Here is a 24,975-nt window from a genome sequence, read left to right as displayed (position 1 = left end):
ACACCTATACTGTGGCACCTATAGCTAGCTAACTTATACTGTGGCACCTATAGCTGGCTAACCTATACTGGGGACACTCATACCTGGATAACCTATACTGTGACATCTATAGCTGGCTAACCTATACACCTATACTGTGGCACCTATAGCTAGCTAACTTATACTGTGGCACCTATAGCTGGCTAACCTATACTGGGGACACTCATACCTGGATAACCTATACTGTGACATCTATAGCTGGCTAACCTATACACCTATACTGTGGCACCTATAGCTAGCTAACTTATACTGTGGCACCTATAGCTGGCTAACCTACACTGGGGACACTCATACCTAGATAACCTATACTGTGACATCTATAGCTGGCTAACCTATACACCTATACTGTGGCACCTATAGCTGGCTAACTTATACTGTGGCACCTATAGCTGGCTAACCTATACTGGTCCCCACTCATACCTGGATAACCTATACTGTGGCATCTATAGCTGGCTAACCTATACACCTATACTGTGGCACCTATAGCTAGCTAACTTATACTGTGGCACCTATAGCTGGCTAACCTATACTGGTCCCCACTCATACCTGGATAACCTATACTGTGGCATCTATAGCTGGCTAACCTATACACCTATACTGTGGCACCTATAGCTGGCTAACCTATACTGAGGCACCTATAGCTGGCTAACCTATACTGGGGACACTCATACCTGGATAACCTATACTGTGCCATCTATAGCTGGCTAACCTATACACCTATACTGTGGCACCTATAGCTGACTTACCTATACTGAGGCACCTATAGCTGGCTAACCTATACTGGGGACACTCATACCTGGATAACCTATACAGTGGCATCTATAGCTGGCTAACCTATACACCTATACTGTGGCACCTATAGCTGGCTAACTTATACTGTGGCACCTATAGCTGGCTAACCTATACTGGGGACACTCATACCTGGCTAACCTATACTGTGACATCTATAGCTGGCTAACCTATACACCTATACTGTGGCACCTATAGCTAGCTAACTTATACTGTGGCACCTATAGCTGGCTAACCTATACTGGGGACACTCATACCTGGATAACCTATACTGTGACATCTATAGCTGGCTAACCTATACACCTATACTGTGGCACCTATAGCTAGCTAACTTATACTGTGGCACCTATAGCTGGCTAACCTATACTGGGGACACTCATACCTGGATAACCTATACTGTGACATCTATAGCTGGCTAACCTATACACCTATACTGTGGCACCTATAGCTGGCTAACTTATACTGTGGCACCTATAGCTGGCTAACCTATACTGGGGACACTCATACCTGGATAACCTATACTATGGCATCTATAGCTGGCTAACCTATACACCTATACTGTGGCACCTATAGCTAGCTAACTTATACTGTGGCACCTATAGCTGGCTAACCTATACTGGGGACACTCATACCTGGATAACCTATACTGTGACATCTATAGCTGGCTAACCTATACACCTATACTGTGGCACCTATAGCTGGCTAACTTATACTGTGGCACCTATAGCTGGCTAACCTATACTGGTCCCCACTCATACCTATTCCAATACAATTGAAAACCGCCGTCTCTGCATGTGCTTATTTATAGTACTTTATTAGAGGCATACAAAAATTCCCAGCAAATGCAACAAATCGAATTGGTCCACCACTCGCAATCTGACATGTATGTGGGCCCACCACCGACGCACCCCGCAAGGCCTCCACACACACTCTTTGTACTGTATGGCCATACGTATCTGCTATGTAGTCCCCTTGATGATGCTCTCAAACAACTGTAAGGCACTTGCTGAAATGAAACTTCATGCCTGACCCGCAACGCTGCCTCAGAAGTGTGCAACAATCCAGTGTCCGTTCAGAACGTATATGGGGTGCTATGTCAGAGATCAGCGGTAGCATGAAAGGACACAAGGCACGATCTGAGGTTGTAGGGTGAAGGTTACTGATTATCTTATCAGTGCAGCCCATAGCTGAGGTGAAGAAGAGCGAATCATTTTATGGCCACTTCATAGCTGCATCAGGATTGTGCACTACTGCTGCCCAATGTCTGCCAGTGTAGCGCAGGAGAGGGTGGGGGGAAAGAGTTCAGGCCCCTCCCCCTAATGCTTTATGCATAGTACCTGGGGGGGGGGGGGTAGTATTCACAGTTTGTTTGTTTTACTTGAAATGAAGAGGAGAAAACTATTTTTTAGACTGGCTGTTTTTTTACTACACCCACTTCGGGACAACCCCAACTAAATTCACGTTTTAATTCAGTTTGACTCCCAGAACATTTGGTCCAAGTTTACTAAACGTGCACTAAATATATTATTGATATCAACCAGATGAGCAAACTTACTGACACACGTCGGCATGGGTTTGTCCCAGCGTCTGTCCGGACGGCACACTGCGGAGAACGAGCGGACAGTCCTTCCATCCTAGGAAAATAAACGCATTCATAAAAACAGTTATTTCAGATAAAACATCAATAATGAATCTATTATGTCGCCAGAAGTCACCAGCTGCAAACACCCCCAAACCGCGGCACGTTGTGGAATATTGCTACCCGGTAACGAAAACTACTTACAGTGCTGCCCATAATTATTCATACCCCTGGCAAATTTTGACTTAAAGTTACTTTTATTCAACCAGCAAGTAATTTTTTTTCTGACAGGAAATGACATCTCCCAAAAGATAATAAGACGATGTACAAGAGGCATTATTGTGGGGAAAAAACATTAATCAGCTTTTATTTACATTTGAGCAAAAAGTGTCCAGTCCAAAATTATTCATACCCTTCACAAACTGTCACAGTCTGTGGGAAAATCCAAAGTTTTATACCATTCCAAATAGTCCAAGCTGTTCTAAAGCATCCTAATTACCCTGATTAATTGGGACCAGCTGGTTTAATCAATTCAACAGGTGAAAAACAGCAGCTCTCTGCAGTTGGATTGTGGACAGTCATGGCTAAGACAAAGGAGCTCAGTGAGGACCTGCGGCTGCGCATTGTGGCTGCTCACAAGTCAGGAAAGGGCTACAAGGCCCTTTCTAAATGTTTTCAAGTTCCAGTGGCTACAATGCAAAGTATTATCAAAAAATACAAGATGTTCCGCACTGTTGAAAACTTAGAGGATGTGGTCAGAAGCCAAAAGTGACACCTGTGCTGGGCAGGAGGATAGTGAGAGAGGTGAAAAAGAATCCAAGGATCTCCACCAAGGCCATCCTGGTGAATCTGGGCTCTGCTGGTGGCAATGTCTCAAGGCAGAAAATCCAACGGACACTGAACACTGCTGGGTTCCACCGATGCAGACCAAGGAGGACGCCACTTCTCCAGATAAGGCACACAAAAGCTCACTTGGGCTTTGCAAATGCTCCTCTGGACAAAGAAGAAGACTTCTGGTCTTCTGTCAGATGAAACAAACATTGAATTGTTTGGTCACAATGAGGTTTCCTTCATTTGGCGTAAAAAAGGAGAAGCCTTCAACCCAAAGAACACCATCCCCACTGTCATATATGGAGGTGGGAACCTAATGCTTTGGGGGTGTTTTTTCAGCCAATGGACCACGGAACCTAATCACAGTAACCGGCACCATGTTAAAAAGAGTAATACATGAGGATTCTCAACGACAACATCAGGCAGTCTGCAGAGAAACTTGGCCTTGGGCACCGGTGGACATTTCAACATGACGATGACCCAAAACACACAGCAAAAGTGGTGAAGAAATGGTTAGCAGACAACAACATTAACGTTTTAGAGTGGCCCAGCCAGAGTCCTGACTTGAATCCAGTTAATAATCTGTGGAGGGAGCTAAAGATCAGAGTGATGGCAAGAAGACCCTCCAACCTGAAAGATTTGGAGCTCATTGCTAAAGATGAATGGGCAAAAATACCTGTGGAGATATGGAAAAAAGCTGGTCTGCAATTATAGGAAGTGTTTGATTGCTGTAATTGCCAATAAAGGCTTTTCTATTGATTATTGAGAAGGGTATGAGTACTTTTGGGCTGGACACTTTTTTGCTCAAATGTGAATAACAGCTGAGAAATGTTTTTTTTCCCCACAATACTTCCTCTTGTAAATCGTCTTATTATCTTTTGGGAGACACCTATGTCATTTCCTGTCAAAAAATTACTTGCTGGTTGAATACAAGTAACTTTAAGTCAAAATTTGCCAGAGGTATGAATTATTATGGGCAGCACTGTATTTTAGTTTCATTTCATATAATTTTATAAAATATCAAAACTTCCAATAATGCATTGCCTGCATTGAGTTAAAATATTTGCAAAAGCAACGTAAGTACTCCTCTAAGGTACATGAAGTGCACACTGAGAACCCAGTATTTCAAGGACACCCCTGTTTCCCCCGAAATCCCGCCAAAGTAAGGACTAACAGGAATTTTGAGCATGTTCTAAATACTGTGTTATGTTTTTGATGTGTCAGCGCTGGGGATAAAGCTTGGCACAACTCAGATGCTCTCCACCTCCAGAGATCCCTCTAGGTTACTGCCAGACCTGTATGTACACACTCAGTGCACCAAGGAATAAAGAGGGACCCCCTCAGCTAGATAACGCTTCCCACCCTTGTGGTACGACACACACACCTTGCGATCTCAGCACAGCTCTGCCCGCTCTCGTCCTGACTAGTCTCGGCCTTCCGCCATCATCAGGGGTTACGGGAGCAAGCGGACAAGAAGCTACTATGTATAAAAACATATCAATTACCTCTTCCTGCCGCCGCCTCCTCCGCGCATCCCGGTGTTGTGTCTGATTGCGCTGCCTGTGGATTTGCGCTGCCCCGCATGCGCAGTAGGAGACTGCGGCCACAGTTCCTATTGAATGATGCTGCTGGAGATAAAATACTAAATATCTCTGCTCCCACACCTCTTACACTCCCCAAATTTTCAGGGTAGGGAGGGGACCCCCCGAACGACTTCTATGCTAAATTACAGCCCCCGAGACCCGCTGGTTCCCGAGATGGGTTTCTCTAATCTATCTCCTGAACCAGCAGGTCTCGGGGGCTGCAATTTGGCATAGAGGTCGTTCGGGGGGTCCCCTCCCTACCCTGAAAATTTGGGGAGTGTAAGAGGTGTGGGAGCGGAGATATTTAGTATTTTACCTCCAGCAGCATCATTAACTTCACACTGAGCATGCGTGCTACTCAGTGTGGAAGGGAGCTTCCGGGCAGCACTATCTGATATTACACCTCCAGCCCTGGAACCAGCATGCGTGCTACTCAATGTGGAAGGGAGCTTCCGGGCAGCGCAATCAGACATTACACCAGCATCTCGCCACTCAACTTCTGATCCGGCGCCATACTACATCCGGTGACATCATTGGATGCGTTCCATGCCTTCCACCGAGAAGTGCGATGGTTTCTATAGCAGCAAACAGCCGCAGGCTGCTCTCTGCGTAATGCACATAGTTAAAAAAAACAAAAAGCCAACTAAGGGGGATAGCGCCAGCGGGGACAAGTATCCTATATAGCAAGAAAGACTATTTCCTTTACGAGCAATGCCAGAAGATAGTTTCCCCATTCAAAAGTTTTTAAACTGTTAATCCAAAATGGTGGTGCATCTTCTTGAATGGCCGTGTGGACTACAATATTTGGGTCTGACCACACGGCATTCAGGGAGAGAAGCTACCAGCGTTTGAAGAACATACGTAATGGATATTAGGATCGATAACTGTAACCCAACTGGCCTTGTCTTCTGTGTGACTGACCGAGTTTCAAGGAATTGGAGAGTGAGCAATATGGGCAGAGTTTATTATTATTATTAATTGTATTTATAAAGCGCCAACATATTACGCAGCGCTGGACAATACATAGGGATACATACAATGTAAACAAGGGGTGACAGACAGAGAGGTAGCACACGGCTATACAACATAGCACAAGGTTATACATGCAATCAGGGTATAAAATGCGGTTTACAGAGACCCGGCAAAACAAGTCCGAGTTAGTCCATGAGAAGGGTGTAATTGCCGGGGAAGTAAAATTAAGAAGGACACACTAAGGGAGGGGGGAGGCCCTGCCAAAGGCTTATAATCTAAAGGGTGGGGGGACACATAAGGTAGGACTCTGGAAAAGGTGATTGACTGAGAGAGTTAGAGTGTGGTATATGTGGGGTAGGCCATTTTAAAGAAATGTGTTTTGAGGGCTTGCTTGAAGGTGTTGAAGGAAGGAGCGAGTCTGAGGGGGAGTGGAAGGGATTTCCATAGGGTGGGGGCAGCTCTTGAGAAGTCTTGTAGGCGTGCATGGGATTGAGATATGCGTGGGGAGGTCAGGTGGAGATCACTGGAGGATCGGAGGAGCCGGGCAGGTATTTATCTGTTGACGAGCTCAAAATTGTAGGTTGGGCAGGTCTTGTGCACAGATTTGTAGGCGGAGATCACTGGAGGACCAGAGGGGGGGGGCAGGTATATATCTGTGGATGAGCTCAGAGATGTAGGTTGGGCAGGTCTTGTGCACAGATTTGTAGGCGGAGATCACTGGAGGACGGAGGGGGGGGGGCAGGTATATATATCTGTGGATAAGCTCAGAGATGTAGGTTGGGCAGGTCTTGTGCACAGATTTGTAGGCGGAGATCACTGGAGGACCGGAGGGGGAGGGCAGGTATATATCTGTGGATGAGCTCAGAGATGTATGTTGGGCAGGTCTTGTGCACAGATTTGTAGGCGGAGATCACTGGAGGATCGGAGGGGGCGGGCAGGTATATATCTGTGGATGAGCTCAGAGATGTATGTTGGGCAGGTCTTGTGCACAGATTTGTAGGCCGAGATCACTGGAGGACGGAGGGGGGGGCAGGTATATATATCTGTGGATGAGCTCAGAGATGTAGGTTGGGCAGGTCTTGTGCACAGATTTGTAGGCGGAGATCACTGGAGGACCAGAGGGGGGGGGCAGGTATATATCTGTGGATGAGCTCAGAGATGTAGGTTGGGCAGATCTTGTGCACAGATTTGTAGGCGGAGATCACTGGAGGACCGGAGGGGGCGGGCAGGTATATATCTGTGGATGAGCTCAGAGATGTAGGTTGGGCAGGTCTTGTGCACAGATTTGTAGGCCGAGATCACTGGAGGATCGGAGGGGGCGGGCAGGTATATATCTGTGGATGAGCTCAGAGATGTATGTTGGGCAGGTCTTGTGCACAGATTTGTAGGCCGAGATCACTGGAGGACGGAGGGGGGGGGCAGGTATATATATCTGTGGATGAGCTCAGAGATGTATGTTGGGCAGGTCTTGTGCACAGATTTGTAGGCGGAGATCACTGGAGGACCAGAGGGAGGGGGGGGCAGGCATATATCTGTGGATGAGCTCAGAGATGTAGGTTGGGCAGGTCTTGTGCACAGATTTGTAGGCGGAGATCACTGGAAGACTAGAGGGGGCGGGCAGGTATATATCTGTGGATGAGCTCAGAGATGTAGGTTGGGCAGATCTTGTGCACAGATTTGTAGGCGGAGATCACTGGAGGACCAGAGGGAGGGAGGGCAGGTATATATCTGTGGATGAGCTCAGAGATGTAGGTTGGGCAGATCTTGTGCACAGATTTGTAGGTAAGGCACAGAACCTTAAATCTGATCCTGAAGCTGATAGGGAGCCAGTGTTGGGCTTCACAGAGGGGAGAAGTGGAAGCAGAGCGGCGGGAAAGATGGATGACTCTAGCTGCTGCTTTCATGACTGATTGAAGGGGTCTACAGTTGTGTTCCAAAGTATTCAACCCCCACTGAAATTGAGTGTTTTGGCCAGTTTGACATTGATTTTGATCATTTCAGTCATCTTGTTTACAATTAAATCAAAGCGGCACTTATAAGTCATACAAATATAACATAACATTTATAATGAAATATCCACAAATGTCTTTTCTGTGCTCACATCATTATCAGTTTTATTCCACCCCCAAGTGACAGTCATTCTTAGTACTTAGTACAACATCCTTTTCCAGTTATAACAGCTGGTAAACGTGAAGCATAGCGTGACACAAGTGTCTTGCAGCCATCTACGGGTATCTCAGCCCATTCTTCATGGACAAAAGCCTCCAGTTCAGTCACATTCTTAGGCTTGCGCGCTGCAACTGCTTTCTTTAAAGGGGAACTGGAGAGAGAGGTATATGGAGGCTGCCATGTTTATTTCTTTTTAAGCAATACCAGTTGCCTGGCAGCCCTGCTGATCCTCTGCCTCTAATACTATTAGCCATAGCCCCTGAACAAGCATGCAGCAGATCAGGTGTTTCAGACTTTAAAGTCAGATCTGACAAGACTAGCTGCATGCTTGTTTCTGGTGTTATTCAGATACTACTGCTGAGAAATAGACCAGCAGGGCTGCCAGGCAACTGGTATTGATTAAAAGGAAATAAATATGGCAGCCTCCATATAACTCTTACTTCAGTTCCCCTTTAAGTTCCACCAGAGGTTCTCAATCGGATTTAAGTCTGGTGACTGCGATGGCCACTCCAAAGCCTTTAATCTGCAACCATGCTCTAGTGGACTTGGAGGTATGTTTGGGATCATTGTCCTGTTGAAAGGTCCAACGTCTCTCAAGCCTCAGGTTTGTGACGGACTGTATCACATTTTCATCCAATATCTCCTGGTACTGAAGATAATTCATGGTACCTTGCACATGCTGAAGCTTCCCTGTACCTGCAGAAGCAAAACAGCCCCAAAGCATGATTGACCCCCCCACCATGCTTCACAGTAGGCAAAGTGTTCTTTTCTTCATAGGTCTTGTTCTTCCTCCTCCAAACATAGCGTTGATCCATGGGCCCAAACAGTTCTAATTTTGTTTCATCAGTCCACAGAACACTATCCCAAAACTTTTGTGGTTTGTCCACATGACTTTTTACATACTGATGTTGACTCTCCTTATTCTTTGGAGACAGCAAGGGGGTGCGTCTGGGAGTTCTGGCATGGAGGCCTTCATTACGCAGTGTGCCCCTTATTGTCTGAGCTGAAACTTCAGTACCTGCATCTGACAAATCTTTTTTCAGTTCCTCAGCAGTCACATGGGGACTTTTCTCCACTTTGCGATTCAGGTTGCGTACAGCAGTCGAAGTCAGCATCTTCTTTCTGCCACGACCAGGTAGCATTTCAACAGTGCCCTTTGCCCTGAATTTCTCTTGACTTCACCATGTTTGTAAACACAACAGTAAATGTCTAGAAGGATCTGAGTATCACAGTCATTTTAAATCTGCCTAATTGGTGCTTGATTGCTGCTCGTTAACATCCACAGGTGTTTTCAATACCTGATCGAAAACACTTGAATGAACCTCTGTTCTTAAGAGTGGTAGTCTTTAAGGGCAGGGGCGTAACTAGAAATCACTGAGCCCCCCTGCAAAACTTTGAATTGGGCGCCCTTCCCCTGCACACTCAATATGGTCTGTCTACAAATTTTTGTCTACAAAACTTTGTATGATTTGTTATCAGTGGCTGAGCAGATGCAGTCTTTACAACAATTGTGCAGAGAGCAGAAAGTTTTTTATCTCCATTCCCTTAGTTTTCAGTCTCTCAGGATGGGCCTCCTGTGGCTTCTGGGCCCCTCTGCAGCTGCATCCCTTGCAGGGTCTATTGTTACGCCCCTGTTTAAGGGTTTGAATAATTGTGTCAATGAAGAAATCACACAAAAAATGTAATACTGTATTACAAAAACAATTGATGTCATTTTAGTTGCATTTGGTTCTTTAAAAAGTCCTTGTAAGATTTCATTCTGAACACAATTACAAATGTACACTAAATTACCTAAAACCCTTTACAGCATTGGGGGTTGAATAATTTTGAACACAACTGTAGCTAAACTAGGGAGGAAATGGATTGTGAAATTGAACTGTTTGTATCTCAATAGCCTTAAGCTAGAATTTAACTTGAATTGTTTTTTTTAGCTAACTTCTGAAGAGAACTACGTAAGAAAAAGGGAGGACTGTTCCATTTTCTGCACTAATAAGAGTGTAATGTATATAAAGAGGGGAGTTTTCCATCTACAATGTCTATGGAGAAAGAATATAATAGTTTGAATATGAGCTGAACTCTGCTACAAGAAAAAAGTGCAATATAAGGGGTCTTGTGCAATATAAAAACAATATGGAATTTATGAACTTGGAAATAATGTGCAATATAAGGGACTCTGTGCAATATACTCTCTCCCCACAAGATGGTGATGTACTTGAGAAACTAAAGGGAATGAAGAGGGAATGAACTGTTGGAGTATATATATAATACTTTAACACCACCAGAGGGCGCAATAAAGCAACTGATAAGACCCAGCTCAAGTTAACCCAACTGTTGGATTGATTTCAGCTGGTTCTTATCAGTTGCTTGAACAATAGCAACTTTTTTGGTTTGTTTCAACAACAAAACTTGTTTGATAATTGTGCATTTAAAAGACTTTAGTTGAGCGTGTGTATGAGGCTTACTGTGGACACAAATGTTCTTAAAAACTCTTTTTTTATCATGTATGTAGTGCTTTGGGGAGATTGGTTATAACATTTTGTGATATATTTTACGTTACCTACACTATTTTCCTATTTCCAACATTTTTATCATCTTATGCTGCAATTATTAACTGCTCTAGGAGATATGTCATGGGCTTATACATTGTTTTATGAGTATTCAGTGTAACACTATCTCCATCTAGTCCTGCGATCTCCTCCCCATATAGATGGATAGTTGCCCCCGCTGGCGCTATCCCCTTTAGTTGGCTTTTCTTTTTTTTAACTATGCGCATTACGCAGAGAGCAGCCTGCGGCCGTTGGCTGCTATAGTAACAGGGGCGTAGCAATAGGGGGTGCAGAGGTTGCGACCACATTGGGGCCCTTGGGCCAGAGGGGCCTCGAGGGGCCCTCCTTTAGCTGCAGTATTAGCTTTCTGTTTGTTCTGTGCTCATAATAATCACTTCTATAGATACTTTGAATAGTGGTGATCAGTAACACGCTGCTCCCCATCCCCTTCTTACACCTCTGACTCTGCAATTGCCATTTGCAGGTTTTGGTGCGCTGTATCAATTGTTATGTATAGAGTGCTTAGGGGGCCCCAATGTAAAACTTGCATCAGGGCCCACAGCTTCTTAGCTACGCCACTGTATAGTAACCGTCGCACTTCTCAGTGAAACGCATGGAACACATCCAATGTCACCGGATGTAGTATGGCGCCGGACCGGAAGTTAAGTGTCGAGATGCCGGGACGCGCGGAGGAGACGGCAGGAAGAGGTCATTGATATGTTTTTATATATATGTTTGTCCGCTTGCTCCCATAACCCCTGATGACGGCGGAAGGCCGAGACTAGTCTATAGTCTAACATTGTCTATCTGAGGATCTGAGGATTTATCCTGGTTACGGTAGCGGTGTTCCCTGGGGTATTAGGAGTTGTGACTGGATCTCCTCTATACTACAGTATCGTTGTGATGCTTGAAATATAAGCCCTACCCCGAAAGTAAGTTCTTGCGACAGATAATGAGAAAAATGATGACCACTTGTGTTATTACTGGAGCTGATGGTCTCGCGGGCGGGACCATGGATCTGATACTCAGCGAGCGCAGTGATTGGCCCAATAATGGAGCCACTGTCCCGTCTGCAAGAACATCGGCCTCAGCAGGAACACAAGTTGCTGTACTTCTTCCTCATAGGCTGAAGCTTGTGAACACAGCGGCATGGAGCTGGGGGTAAGAGAAGGATGTAGGGGGGCATCGGAGGACACCGATACAGGGAGGACACGAGACATAGGACGACAGGTATAGCGGAGGACACGGGGACAGAGGGGGACACCAGGAGGGCACTAAAGGTACAAGGGGGGGACACAGGGACACACAAGAGGTGGAGCCAGTAGAGGAAGAGGCGGCACTGTGGGGAAGGCAGGGGGGACACAAGGACACACAAGAGGTGGATCCAGCAGAGGAAGAGGCAGCACAGTGGGAAAGGCAGGGGGAACACAGGGACACACAAGAGGTGGAGCCAGCAGAGGAAGAGGCGGCACAGTGGGGAAAGCAGGGGGGACACAGGGACACACAAGAGGTGGATCCAGCAGAGGAAGAGGCGGCACAGTGGGGAAGGCAGGGGGGACACAGGGACACACAAGAGGTGGCTCCAGCAGAGGAAGAGGCGGCACAGTGGGGAAGGCAGGGGGGACACAGGGACACACAAGAGGTGGAGCCAGCAGAGGAAGAGGCGGCACTGTGGGGAAGGCAGGGGGGACAAAGGGGCACACAAGAGGTGGATCCAGCAGAGGAAGAGGCAGCACAGTGGGAAAGGCAGGGGGAACACAGGGACACACAAGAGGTGGAGCCAGCAGAGGAAGAGGCGGCACAGTGGGGAAAGCAGGGGGGACACAGGGACACACAAGAGGTGGAGCCAGCAGAGGAAGAGGCGGCACTGTGGGGAAGGCAGGGGGACACACAAGAGGTGGATCCAGCAGAGGAAGAGGCAGCACAGTGGGAAAGGCAGGGGGAACACAGGGACACACAAGAGGTGGAGCCAGCAGAGGAAGAGGCGGCACAGTGGGGAAGGGAGGGAGGACACAAGGGCACACAAGAGGTGGATCCAGCAGAGGCGGCACAGTGGGGAAGGGAGGGGGGACAAAGGGGCACACAAGAGGTGGATCCAGCAGAGGAAGAGGCAGCACAGTGGGAAAGGCAGGGGGAACACAGGGACACACAAGAGGTGGAGCCAGCAGAGGAAGAGGCGGCACAGTGGGGAAGGGAGGGAGGACACAAGGGCACACAAGAGGTGGATCCAGCAGAGGCGGCACAGTGGGGAAGGGAGGGGGGACAAAGGGGCACACAAGAGGTGGATCCAGCAGAGGAAGAGGCGGCACATTGGGGAAGGCAGGGGGGACACAGGGACACACAAGAGGTGGAGCCAGCAGAGGAAGAGGCGGCACAGTGGGGAAAGCAGGGGGGACACAGGGACACACAAGAGGTGGAGCCAGCAGAGGAAGAGGCGGCACAGTGGGGAAGGCAGGGGGACACAGGGACACACAAGAGGTGGAGCCAGCAGAGGAAGAGGCGGCACAGTGGGGAAGGCAGGGGGGACACAGGGACACACAAGAGGTGGAGCCAGCAGAGGAAGAGGCGGCACAGTGGGGAAGGCAGGGAGGACACAAGGGCACACAAGAGGTGGATCCAGCAGAGGCGGCACAGTGGGGAAGGGAGGGGGGACAAAGGGGCACACAAGAGGTGGATCCAGCAGAGGCGGCACAGTGGGGAAGGGAGGGGGGACACAGGGACACACAAGAGGTGGAGCCAGAAGAGGAAGAGGCGGCACAGTGGGGAAGGGAGGGGGGACACAGGGACACACAAGAGGTGGATCCAGCAGAGGCGGCACAGTGGGGAAGGCAGGGGGGACACAGGGACACACAAGAGGTGGAGCCAGCAGAGGCGGCACAGTGGGGAAGGGAGGGGGGACACAGGGACACACAAGAGGTGGAGCCAGCAGAGGAAGAGGCGGCACAGTGGGGAAGGCAGGGGGGACACAGGGACACACAAGAGGTGGATCCAGCAGAGGAAGAGGCGGCACAGTGGGGAAGGCAGGGGGGACACAGGGACACACAAGAGGTGGAGCCAGCAGAGGAAGAGGCGGCACAGTGGGGAAGGCAGGGGGGGGACACAGGGACACACAAGAGGTGGCTCCAGCAGAGGAAGAGGCGGCACAGTGGGGAAGGCAGGGGGGCACAGGGACACACAAGAGGTGGCTCCAGTAGAGGAAGAGTCGGCACAGTGGGGAAGGCAGGGGGGGGACACAGGGACACACAAGAGGTGGCTCCAGCAGAGGAAGAGGCGGCACAGTGGGGAAGGCAGGGGGGCACAGGGACACACAAGAGGTGGAGCCAGCAGAGGAAGAGGCGGCACAGTGGGGAAGGCAGGGGGGGACACAGGGACACACAAGAGGTGGATCCAGCAGAGGAAGAGGCGGCACATTGGGGAAGGCAGGGGGGACACAGGGACACACAAGAGGTGGATCCAGCAGAGGAAGAGGCGGCACAGTGGGGAAGGCAGGGGGGACACAGGGACACACAAGAGGTGGATCCAGCAGAGGAAGAGGCGGCACATTGGGGAAGGCACAGGGGACACAGGGACACACAAGAGGTGGATCCAGCAGAGGAAGAGGCGGCACATTGGGGAAGGCAGGGGGGACACAGGGACACACAAGAGGTGGAGCCAGCAGAGGAAGAGGCGGCACATTGGGGAAGGCAGGGGGGACACAGGGACACACAAGAGGTGGATCCAGCAGAGGAAGAGGCGGCACATTGGGGAAGGCAGGGGGACACAGGGACACACAAGAGGTGGATCCAGCAGAGGAAGAGGCGGCACAGTGGGGAAGGCAGGGGGGCACAGGGACACACAAGAGGTGGCTCCAGCAGAGGAAGAGGCGGCACAGTGGGGAAGGCAGGGGGGCACAGGGACACACAAGAGGTGGCTCCAGCAGAGGAAGAGGCGGCACAGTGGGGAAGGCAGGGGGGACACAGGGACACACAAGAGGTGGATCCAGCAGAGGAAGAGGCGGCACATTGGGGAAGGCAGGGGGGACACATGGGCACATAAGAGGTGGATCCAGCAGAGGAAGAGGCGGCACAGTGGGGAAGGCAGGGGGGCACAGGGACACACAAGAGGTGGCTCCAGCAGAGGAAGAGGCGGCACAGTGGGGAAGGCAGGGGGGCACAGGGACACACAAGAGGTGGCTCCAGCAGAGGAAGAGGCGGCACAGTGGGGAAGGCAGGGGGGACACAGGGACACACAAGAGGTGGATCCAGCAGAGGAAGAGGCGGCACATTGGGGAAGGCAGGGGGGACACATGGGCACATAAGAGGTGGATCCAGCAGAGGAAGAGGTGGCACAGTGGGGAAGGCAGGGGGGGGACACAGGGACACACAAGAGGTGGAGCCAGCAGAGGAAGAGGCGGCACAGTGGGGAAGGCAGGGGGGACACAGGGACACACAAGAGGTGGATCCAGCAGAGGAAGAGGCGGCACAGTGGGGAAGGGAGGGGGGACACAGGGACACACAAGAGGTGGAGCCAGCAGAGGAAGAGGCGGCACAGTGGGGAAGGCAGGGGGGGACACAGGGACACACAAGAGGTGGATCCAGCAGAGGAAGAGGTGGCACAGTGGGGAAGGCAGGGGGGGGACACAGGGACACACAAGAGGTGGATCCAGCAGAGGCGGCACAGTGGGAAAGGCAGGGGGAACACAGGGACACACAAGAGGTGGAGCCAGCAGAGGAAGAGGCGGCACTGTGGGGAAGGCAGGGGGACACACAAGAGGTGGATCCAGCAGAGGAAGAGGCAGCACAGTGGGAAAGGCAGGGGGAACACAGGGACACACAAGAGGTGGATCCAGCAGAGGAAGAGGCGGCACAGTGGGGAAGGCAGGGGGAACACAGGGACACACAAGAGGTGGAGCCAGCAGAGGAAGAGGCGGCACAGTGGGGAAGGGAGGGAGGACACAGGGACACACAAGAGGTGGCTCCAGCAGAGGCGGCACAGTGGGGAAGGGAGGGGGGACAAAGGGGCACACAAGAGGTGGATCCAGCAGAGGAAGAGGCGGCACATTGGGGAAGGCAGGGGGGACACAGGGACACACAAGAGGTGGATCCAGCAGAGGAAGAGGCGGCACATTGGGGAAGGCAGGGGGGACACATGGGCACATAAGAGGTGGATCCAGCAGAGGAAGAGGCGGCACTGTGGGGAAGGCAGGAGGACACAGGGACACACAAGAGGTGGATCCAGCAGAGGCAGCACTGTGGGGAAGGCAGGGGGACACAGGGACACACAAGAGGTGGATCTAGCAGAGGAAGAGGCAGAACTGTGGGGAAGGCAGGGGGAACACAGGGACACACAAGAGGTAGATCCAGCAGAGGCAGCACTGTGGGGAAGGCAGGGGGGGACACAGGGACACACAAGAGGTGGCTCCAGCAGAGGAAGAGGCGGCACAGTGGGGAAGGCAGGGGGGACACAGGGACACACAAGAGGTGGATCCAGCAGAGGAAGAGGCGGCACATTGGGGAAGGCAGGGGGGACACAGGGACACACAAGAGGTGGCTCCAACAGAGGAAGAGGTGGCACAGTGGGGAAGGCAGGGGGGACACAGGGACACACAAGAGGTGGAGCCAGCAGAGGAAGAGGCGGCACAGTGGGGAAGGCAGGGGGGGCACAGGGACACACAAGAGGTGGAGCCAGAAGAGGAAGAGGCGGCACAGTGGGGAAGGGAGGGGGGACACAGGGACACACAAGAGGTGGATCCAGCAGAGGCGGCACAGTGGGAAAGGCAGGGGGAACACAGGGACACACAAGAGGTGGAGCCAGCAGAGGAAGAGGCGGCACTGTGGGGAAGGCAGGGGGACACACAAGAGGTGGATCCAGCAGAGGAAGAGGCAGCACAGTGGGAAAGGCAGGGGGAACACAGGGACACACAAGAGGTGGAGCCAGCAGAGGAAGAGGCGGCACAGTGGGGAAGGGAGGGAGGACACAGGGGCACACAAGAGGTGGATCCAGCAGAGGCGGCACTGTGGGGAAGGGAGGGGGGACAAAGGGGCACACAAGAGGTGGATCCAGCAGAGGAAGAGGCGGCACATTGGGGAAGGCAGGGGGGACACAGGGACACACAAGAGGTGGATCCAGCAGAGGAAGAGGCGGCACATTGGGGAAGGCAGGGGGAACACAGGGACACACAAGAGGTGGAGCCAGCAGAGGAAGAGGCGGCACAGTGGGGAAGGGAGGGAGGACACAAGGGCACACAAGAGGTGGATCCAGCAGAGGCGGCACAGTGGGGAAGGGAGGGGGGACAAAGGGGCACACAAGAGGTGGATCCAGCAGAGGAAGAGGCGGCACAGTGGGGAAGGCAGGGGGGACACAGGGACACACAAGAGGTGGAGCCAGCAGAGGAAGAGGCAGCACAGTGGGAAAGGCAGGGGGAACACAGGGACACACAAGAGGTGGAGCCAGCAGAGGAAGAGGCGGCACAGTGGGGAAGGGAGGGAGGACACAAGGGCACACAAGAGGTGGATCCAGCAGAGGCGGCACAGTGGGGAAGGGAGGGGGGACAAAGGGGCACACAAGAGGTGGATCCAGCAGAGGAAGAGGCGGCACAGTGGGGAAAGCAGGGGGGACACAGGGACACACAAGAGGTGGAGCCAGCAGAGGAAGAGGCGGCACAGTGGGGAAGGCAGGGGGACACAGGGACACACAAGAGGTGGAGCCAGCAGAGGAAGAGGCGGCACAGTGGGGAAGGCAGGGGGGACACAGGGACACACAAGAGGTGGAGCCAGCAGAGGAAGAGGCGGCACAGTGGGGAAGGCAGGGGGGACACAGGGACACACAAGAGGTGGAGCCAGCAGAGGAAGAGGCGGCACAGTGGGGAAGGCAGGGGGGACACAGGGACACACAAGAGGTGGATCCAGCAGAGGAAGAGGCGGCACAGTGGGGAAGGCAGGGGGGACACAGGGACACACAAGAGGTGGAGCCAGCAGAGGAAGAGGCGGCACAGTGGGGAAGGCAGGGGGGACACAGGGACACACAAGAGGTGGAGCCAGCAGAGGAAGAGGCGGCACAGTGGGGAAGGCAGGGGGACACAGGGACACACAAGAGGTGGATCCAGCAGAGGAAGAGGCGGCACAGTGGGGAAGGCAGGGGGGACACAGGGACACACAAGAGGTGGAGCCAGCAGAGGAAGAGGCGGCACAGTGGGGAAGGCAGGGGGACACAGGGACACACAAGAGGTGGATCCAGCAGAGGAAGAGGCGGCACAGTGGGGAAGGCAGGGGGGACACAGGGACACACAAGAGGTGGATCCAGCAGAGGAAGAGGCGGCACATTGGGGAAGGCACAGGGGACACAGGGACACACAAGAGGTGGATCCAGCAGAGGAAGAGGCGGCACATTGGGGAAGGCAGGGGGGACACAGGGACACACAAGAGGTGGAGCCAGCAGAGGAAGAGGCGGCACAGTGGGGAAGGCAGGGGGGACACAGGGACACACAAGAGGTGGCTCCAGCAGAGGCGGCACAGTGGGGAAGGCAGGGGGGGACACAGGGACACACAAGAGGTGGAGCCAGCAGAGGAAGAGGCGGCACATTGGGGAAGGCAGGGGGGGGGGACACAGGGACACACAAGAGGTGGAGCCAGCAGAGGAAGAGGCGGCACAGTGGGGAAGGCAGGGGGGACACACAGCGCAGGAACTTTTGTGTTCATACAAATATAAGACATTCCCTGAAAAGAACAACTTTTGGAACAAAAATGATATAACACACTAGCTTCAATTCATCAAAGGCTGTTCAATAAAAAAAAAAACACAAATCGGCAAAATGCCATTTTCGGTATTTTAGACCTTTTGTTGCGAATTCATCAAGATTTTCACAGGTGCGGTAGAAGTTTGGTAACGTCTTGGGCTTGGCAGATTGTTGGTTGGACGGTGTTCTGCTTTTTGACGAGCTGTATTACTCCTGGGGTCCCTGTCACAAGGGCCCGGATGTGAGTGGTTCTTTTACTTCTATTTTGTTTTCATGATTTTAATACATTGTGAATACTTTGCTACACTTAGAAGTGGCATTTTCCTTTCATTTTCTGCACTGCTGCCCTGGCTGGTACGAGTTTGGATGCTCATACAGACTAGCCAGAGGAGGGATCAGGCAGGAGAAGTGCCGGCTGCTGATCCGATTGTGCTTGTGAAGACCCTGAAACTCAGGTCCATATGATCTGGGAAGCATAGCCACTAGATTTATGGTGTGGTGGTGGAAGCTGAAGGACAGCGCTGAAGTTATTTGATTATTTGTGGAAAGAGTGTACTGAAACACAAGACTTTCAGCAGCGACCCATCTTTAAATTACCGCACAAGCCGATAATTTACCTCAGGCAATTAGGCTAAATGAGGTATAAAGTAAACAGAGGCGCCAAAAGAATAAAATACACAAAAAATATTACAATTGCTATGGAGGCAGTGGTGGACTTACCTCCCAGAAGCAGACACAAGAACTGTCAATTTCAAAACAATCGTAAATTTATTGCCATACTCCAAAACAAAGCTGCACCGCGTTTCGCTGGTTTAACCCTGCTTCTTCAGGCAATAAACAAGGCGTATATGGCCAGAATTTAGCTAGGCGCTCAGCGAACAGAGAGATTTACAGAGAGCGACTTCTTATTCCTGAGTGGGGACAGGTCTAATCTCCCCACCTGCAGTTACAGTGGTTGCCTTGGAGGTAACCCCGGTCTGTCAGTATATTTCTACTTACTTTCAGAATTCCCTTTACCAGTACATATTACACTATATTGGGCTCTCGGTGTCCCTCTCTGTATCTCCCTACAATCAGGCTAAATCAGGTCACAGTGAGATCACAACATTATAAAATGGCCCCGACGATTACTTTGCTGACGTCCTTGCGATTTGCATGCGATTGGAGACAAATGGCATGTGGTGTAAGGGCTGGATCACACTGGGCGATCTTTCAGCGCTTTGCTGATTGCCAGCAACTGTGGAGCCAAACACGATCGCGGGCAAGCGGCGCGCCGAGTGTGAACCGGCCCTCAGGCAGCCCTCATACATACAAAGGACGTCCTGCAGCGATTAGTGCTGGCAGTTCTGTCAGATGAATTGCTTGTCTCTCAGTCGTTAGCACATCTGCCTGTCTGTGTCTCACCTCAACCAGCTCATATCCGTCTTCACACGTCAGGGAGAGGGAGTCGTTCACAACGTACGTTTTGTTTTCAGGTGTGAGACGTCCTCGGAGCGGCGGCACGGGATCGGCACACGGCAGAGCTGAGCGAGGAGAAATAACGCAGTATTTACGCTGATAGTCATGTGACAACAGATTGGTGTCAGGTGACAATACAGGGGCCATACACTGGCTGTGCTGTTCCTTCACATTGCGAGAAGCGGTCATGCTAAGTTCTCTTACACAACATTCTGTGTCAAATTTTGCAATTACACATAATTACAATTTCAAAATTCGTGTAATCCATTCATAATTTTGTATGTTTTTCTGAAATTACAAATGTGGCCGTCGTAAATGATTTTTCACTTCAATTGCAAAAACAAGGGGATAACTAGAAACAAGCGGGAACAAGCTAAAACGTTTTTTTGTTTTTGTTTTTTAAAAAAAAGACCTTGTTGTTTTGTTTTTTAAAAAATAGATTTTTATAAAACTCAAAGAAAAACAGTTTTTTTAAAACTTATTTTGGGTTGGTTTACACCGGAGTAGTTTTCAGCCTTTTTTTCACACGCAGGCGAATTTAAGAATCGCATGTGCAATAAATGTCTATGAGAATGATCATATCAGCGCGGGTCGTGCACTGTGCGGGCAGCAAAGCGGTGCGTGGACCATTTTTGGGGCGATTCCGCCTCAATGGAAGGTATAGGAGAAACGCAAAACGCTCACAAAATCCCTTTGTGTAGCAATTGCGTTCGCATTTTTAAGAATATATACATTGTATTTATTTTCTTCCGGTTCAAAGAGTTCACTTCCTGACTTGCGTCAGGGAGTGAAAAAAAGCAATCGCTCTGAAAAAGCGCTTATTTAAAAACCGCAGCGCCCACCGAAGCGCTGAGAAGAGAAAAAAAAAAGACAAATGCGAATGCAAAAGTAAATGGAGCGCAATGTGAATGAGGCCTAAAAAGACATTTCGCTGCGGTACTCCACACCTTGCATGCAAATCAAAACTGTACCCAATTAAACTCAGCAGGAAGCCCAATTCCAAACTGCATGCAATTTTATGTGAAATTTGCATGCAAGCCACCATTATTAGCATCTCAGTAACAACATCTCTAGCAGAGACAGCTTATAAGGTCTCCAGATCCCAGAATCCTTTGTGCTGTCACATGATGTTAATTCATGCCCACCCCTCCCCCTCCCCCCACCAATCTATGGGCACCTTTGCTCTATGCAGGTAATTACACCTGGCTGGATGTGAAAGTACATGAGTTGGATTGAAGATAACACTATTGACCTTGATCTGTCCTGTTTACCTCCAGTAGAGTAGTGAAGGCTCCACTCTGTGTGGTTCTCTGAGCCGTGGGTAGTGAACACAATGATCACATGATTACTGTGGGTGTCGATCTCCGCTGGGAGAGTCTCTCCGCAGGGTGGATTCAGGGATCTCCCTTCAGCTGTAATCTGTGAGATACAAAAACACAACAGAACTGTCTATTTACCTCCCAGATCTGGAGACCAGCAGGCCGTGAGCTGCGCATGAAGTCCGCACTATGCAAAAACTCTACCCACTATACCATTATTATTATGTATTCACTCTTAGGTGTATCATCAAAGTGTACTTACACATCTTATTTTGAATAAAAGGTTTGTGGTCTTCTGTAAAGCATTAGCTACTTTTACTTTGTCACTATGAGGTTCTATTCCTCAGGAATGACTAACTAAAGAAAGTGAGAGAAAATATCTGAGGAATGGAACTTCACAGGGACAATGTAAAGGTCAGCGTTTCTGATGCTGCTCGTGACCGGAAGATTTTACTTTTCACTTCAGCATTGCATCGTCCTGTGAGGTGTCGTTTGGGGGTGGCGGTACAGCAATCGTTGGCTTCCTGTCGCAATCAGCGTTTCTCATCCCTGCACTCACCTGTAGTCAGTCACAGGGGCGCACTCACCTGTAGTCGGTCACAGGGACGCACTCACCTGAAGTCTGTCACAGGGGCGCACTCACCTGTAGTCAGTCACACAAAATACAGAGCTGTCCGGAGAGTGGGAGTTGCTTCCCCAGCTCAGAGCAGTCACGTGACCCCACCCACCCCCTCCCTCTGCTCCCGGTATGCTTAGCAAACCAAACATCCTGCCACATTATGTACTCAATGCTCAGAAAATGCTTTTTTGTGTCAGTAATTGGGTAACAAAAAGTTTCACAACTAATAAAGTTTGCACTCACCTGAAGTCTGTCACAGGGACGCACTCACCTGTAGTCAGTCACAGGGGAGCACTCACCTGTAGTCGGTCACAGGGGCGCACTCACCTGTAGTCGGTCACAGGGGCGCACTCACCTGTAGTCAGTCACAGGGGAACACTCACCTGTAGTCGGTCACAGGGACGCACTCACCTGTAGTCAGTCACAGGGACGCACTCACCTGTAGTCAGTCACAGGGATGCACTCACCTGTAGTCAGTCACAGGGGAGCACTCACCTGTAGTCGGTCACAGGGGCGCACTCACCTGTAGTCGGTCACAGGGGCGCACTCACCTGTAGTCAGTCACAGGGGAACACTCACCTGTAGTCGGTCACAGGGGCGCACTCACCTGTAGTCGGTCACAGGGGCGCACTCACCTGTAGTCAGTCACAGGGGCACCCTCACCTGCAGTCAATCACAGGGGTGCACTCACCTGTAGTCGGTCACAGGGGGGCACTCACCTGTAGTCGGTCACAGGGGCGCACTCACCTGTAGTCAGTCACAGGGGAGCACTCACCTGTAGTCGGTCACAGGGGTGCACTCACCTGTAGTCGGTCACAGGGGCGCACTCACCTGTAGTCAGTCACAGGGGCACCCTCACCTGCAGTCAATCACAGGGGTGCACTCACCTGTAGTGGGTCACAGGGGCGCACTCACCTGTAGTCGGTCACAGGGGGGCACTCACCTGTAGTCGGTCACAGGGGCGCACTCACCTGTAGTCAGTCACAGGGGCGCACTCACCTGTAGTCGGTCACAGGGGCGCACTCACCTGTAGTCGGTCACAGGGGAGCACTCACCTGTGGTCGGTCACAGGGGTGCACTCACCTGTAGTCAGTCACAGGGGCACAGTCACCTGTAGTCGGTCACAGGGGCGCACTCACCTGTAGTCAGTCACAGGGGCGCACTCACCTGTAGTCTGTCACAGAGGCGCACTCACCTGTAGTCTGTCACGGGACGCACTAACCTGTAGTCTGTCACGGGGCGCACTAACCTGTAGTCGGTCACAGGGGCGCAATCACCTTTAGTCGGTCACAGGGGAGCACTCACCTGTAGTTGTTCACAGGAGCGCACTCACCTGTAGTCAGTGACAGGGGCGCACTCACCTATAGTCAGTCACAGCAGTGCACTCACCTGTAGTCAGCCACAGGGACGCACTCACCTGTAGTCGGTCACAGGGGCGCACTCACCTGTAGTCGGTCACGGGGCGCACTAACCTGTAGTCGGTCACAGGGGCGCACTCACCTGTTGTCATTCACAGGGGAGCACTCACCTGTAGTCGGTCAGAGGGGAACACTCACCTGTAGTCAGTCACAGGGATGCACTCACCTGTAGTCAGTCACAGGGGCGCACTCACCTGTAGTCAGTCACAGGGGCGCACTCACCTGTAGTCAGTCACAGGGACGCACTCACCTGTAGTCAGTCACAGGGACACACTCACCTGTAGTCAGTCACAGGGACGCACTCACCTGTAGTCAGTCACAGGGGAGCACTCACCTGTAGTCGGTCACAGGGGCGCACTCACCTGTAGTCGGTCACAGGGGCGCACTCACCTGTAGTCAGTCACAGGGGAGCACTCACCTGTAGTCGGTCACAGGGGCGCACTCACCTGTAGTCGGTCACAGGGGCGCACTCACCTGTAGTCAGTCACAGGGGCACCCTCACCTGCAGTCAATCACAGGGGTGCACTCACCTGTAGTCGGTCACAGGGGGGCACTCACCTGTAGTCAGTCACAGGGGCGCACTCACCTGCAGTCAATCACAGGGGTCCACTCACCTGTAGTGGGTCACAGGGGCGCACTCACCTGTAGTCGGTCACAGGGGGGCACTCACCTGTAGTCGGTCACAGGGGCGCACTCACCTGTAGTCAGTCACAGGGGCACCCTCACCTGCAGTCAATCACAGGGGTCCACTCACCTGTAGTGGGTCACAGGGGCGCACTCACCTGTAGTCGGTCACAGGGGGGCACTCACCTGTAGTCGGTCACAGGGTCGCACTCACCTGTAGTCAGTCACAGGGGCGCACTCACCTGTAGTCGGTCACAGGGGCGCACTCACCTGTAGTCGGTCACAGGGGAGCACTCACCTGTGGTCGGTCACAGGGGTGCACTCACCTGTAGTCAGTCACAGGGGCACAGTCACCTGTAGTCGGTCACAGGGGCGCACTCACCTGTAGTCAGTCACAGGGGCGCACTCACCTGTAGTCTGTCACAGGGGCGCACTCACCTGTAGTCTGTCACGGGACGCACTAACCTGTCGTCTGTCATGGGGCGCACTAACCTGTAGTCGGTCACAGGGGCGCAATCACCTTTAGTCGGTCACAGGGGAGCACTCACCTGTAGTTGTTCACAGGAGCGCACTCACCTGTAGTCAGTGACAGGGGCGCACTCACCTATAGTCAGTCACAGCGGTGCACTCACCTGTAGTCAGTCACAGGGACGCACTCACCTGTAGTCGGTCACAGGGGCGCACTCACCTGTAGTCGGTCACGGGGCGCACTAACCTGTAGTCGGTCACAGGGGCGCACTCACCTGTTGTCATTCACAGGGGAGCACTCACCTGTAGTCGGTCAGAGGGGAACACTCACCTGTAGTCAGTCACAGGGATGCACTCACCTGTAGTCAGTCACAGGGGCGCACTCACCTGTAGTCAGTCACAGGGGCGCACTCACCTGTAGTCAGTCACAGGGGCGCACTCACCTGTAGTCGGTCACAGGGGCGCACTCACCTGTAGTCAGTCACAGGGGTGCACTCACCTGTCGTCGGTCACAGGGGCGCACTCACCTGTAGTCAGTCACAGGGGCGCACTCACCTGTAGTCAGTCACAGGGGTGCTCTCACCTGTAGTCGGTCACAGGGGTGCACTCACCTGTAGTCAGTCACAGGGGAACACTCACCTGTAGTCGGTCACAGGGGAACACTCACCTGTTGTCAGTCACAGGGGCACACTCACCTGTTGTCGGTCACAGGGGCGCACTCACCTGTCGTCGGTCACAGGGGTGCACTCACCTGTAGTCAGTCACAGGGACGCACTCACCTGTAGTCGGTCATAGGGGCGCACTCACCTGTAGTCAGTCACAGGGGAGCACTCACCTGTAGTCTGTC

The 24,975-nt window shown here is 51.7% G+C and overlaps 1 protein-coding gene across 2 annotated transcripts in view; it reads right to left on the bottom strand.

Moving 5' to 3' along the window:
- Positions 1-24,975, bottom strand: part of LOC137520630 (mannan-binding lectin serine protease 2-like) — a 60,703-nt gene that overhangs the window by 14,689 nt on the left and 21,039 nt on the right. For both annotated transcript variants that reach the window (XM_068238768.1, XM_068238769.1), the window contains exons 6-8: positions 20,952-21,099; positions 19,627-19,745; positions 2,384-2,462 (exon numbers count right to left, since the gene is read on the bottom strand). In XM_068238768.1, the coding sequence (XP_068094869.1) occupies positions 2,384-2,462; positions 19,627-19,745; positions 20,952-21,099 (346 nt within the window). The remainder of the gene's footprint in view (positions 1-2,383; positions 2,463-19,626; positions 19,746-20,951; positions 21,100-24,975) is intronic.

This window comes from Hyperolius riggenbachi, chromosome 6 (assembly GCF_040937935.1).
Source record: "Hyperolius riggenbachi isolate aHypRig1 chromosome 6, aHypRig1.pri, whole genome shotgun sequence".
Taxonomy (NCBI): domain Eukaryota; kingdom Metazoa; phylum Chordata; class Amphibia; order Anura; family Hyperoliidae; genus Hyperolius; species Hyperolius riggenbachi.
This window is presented reverse-complemented; position numbering and strand designations above follow the sequence as displayed.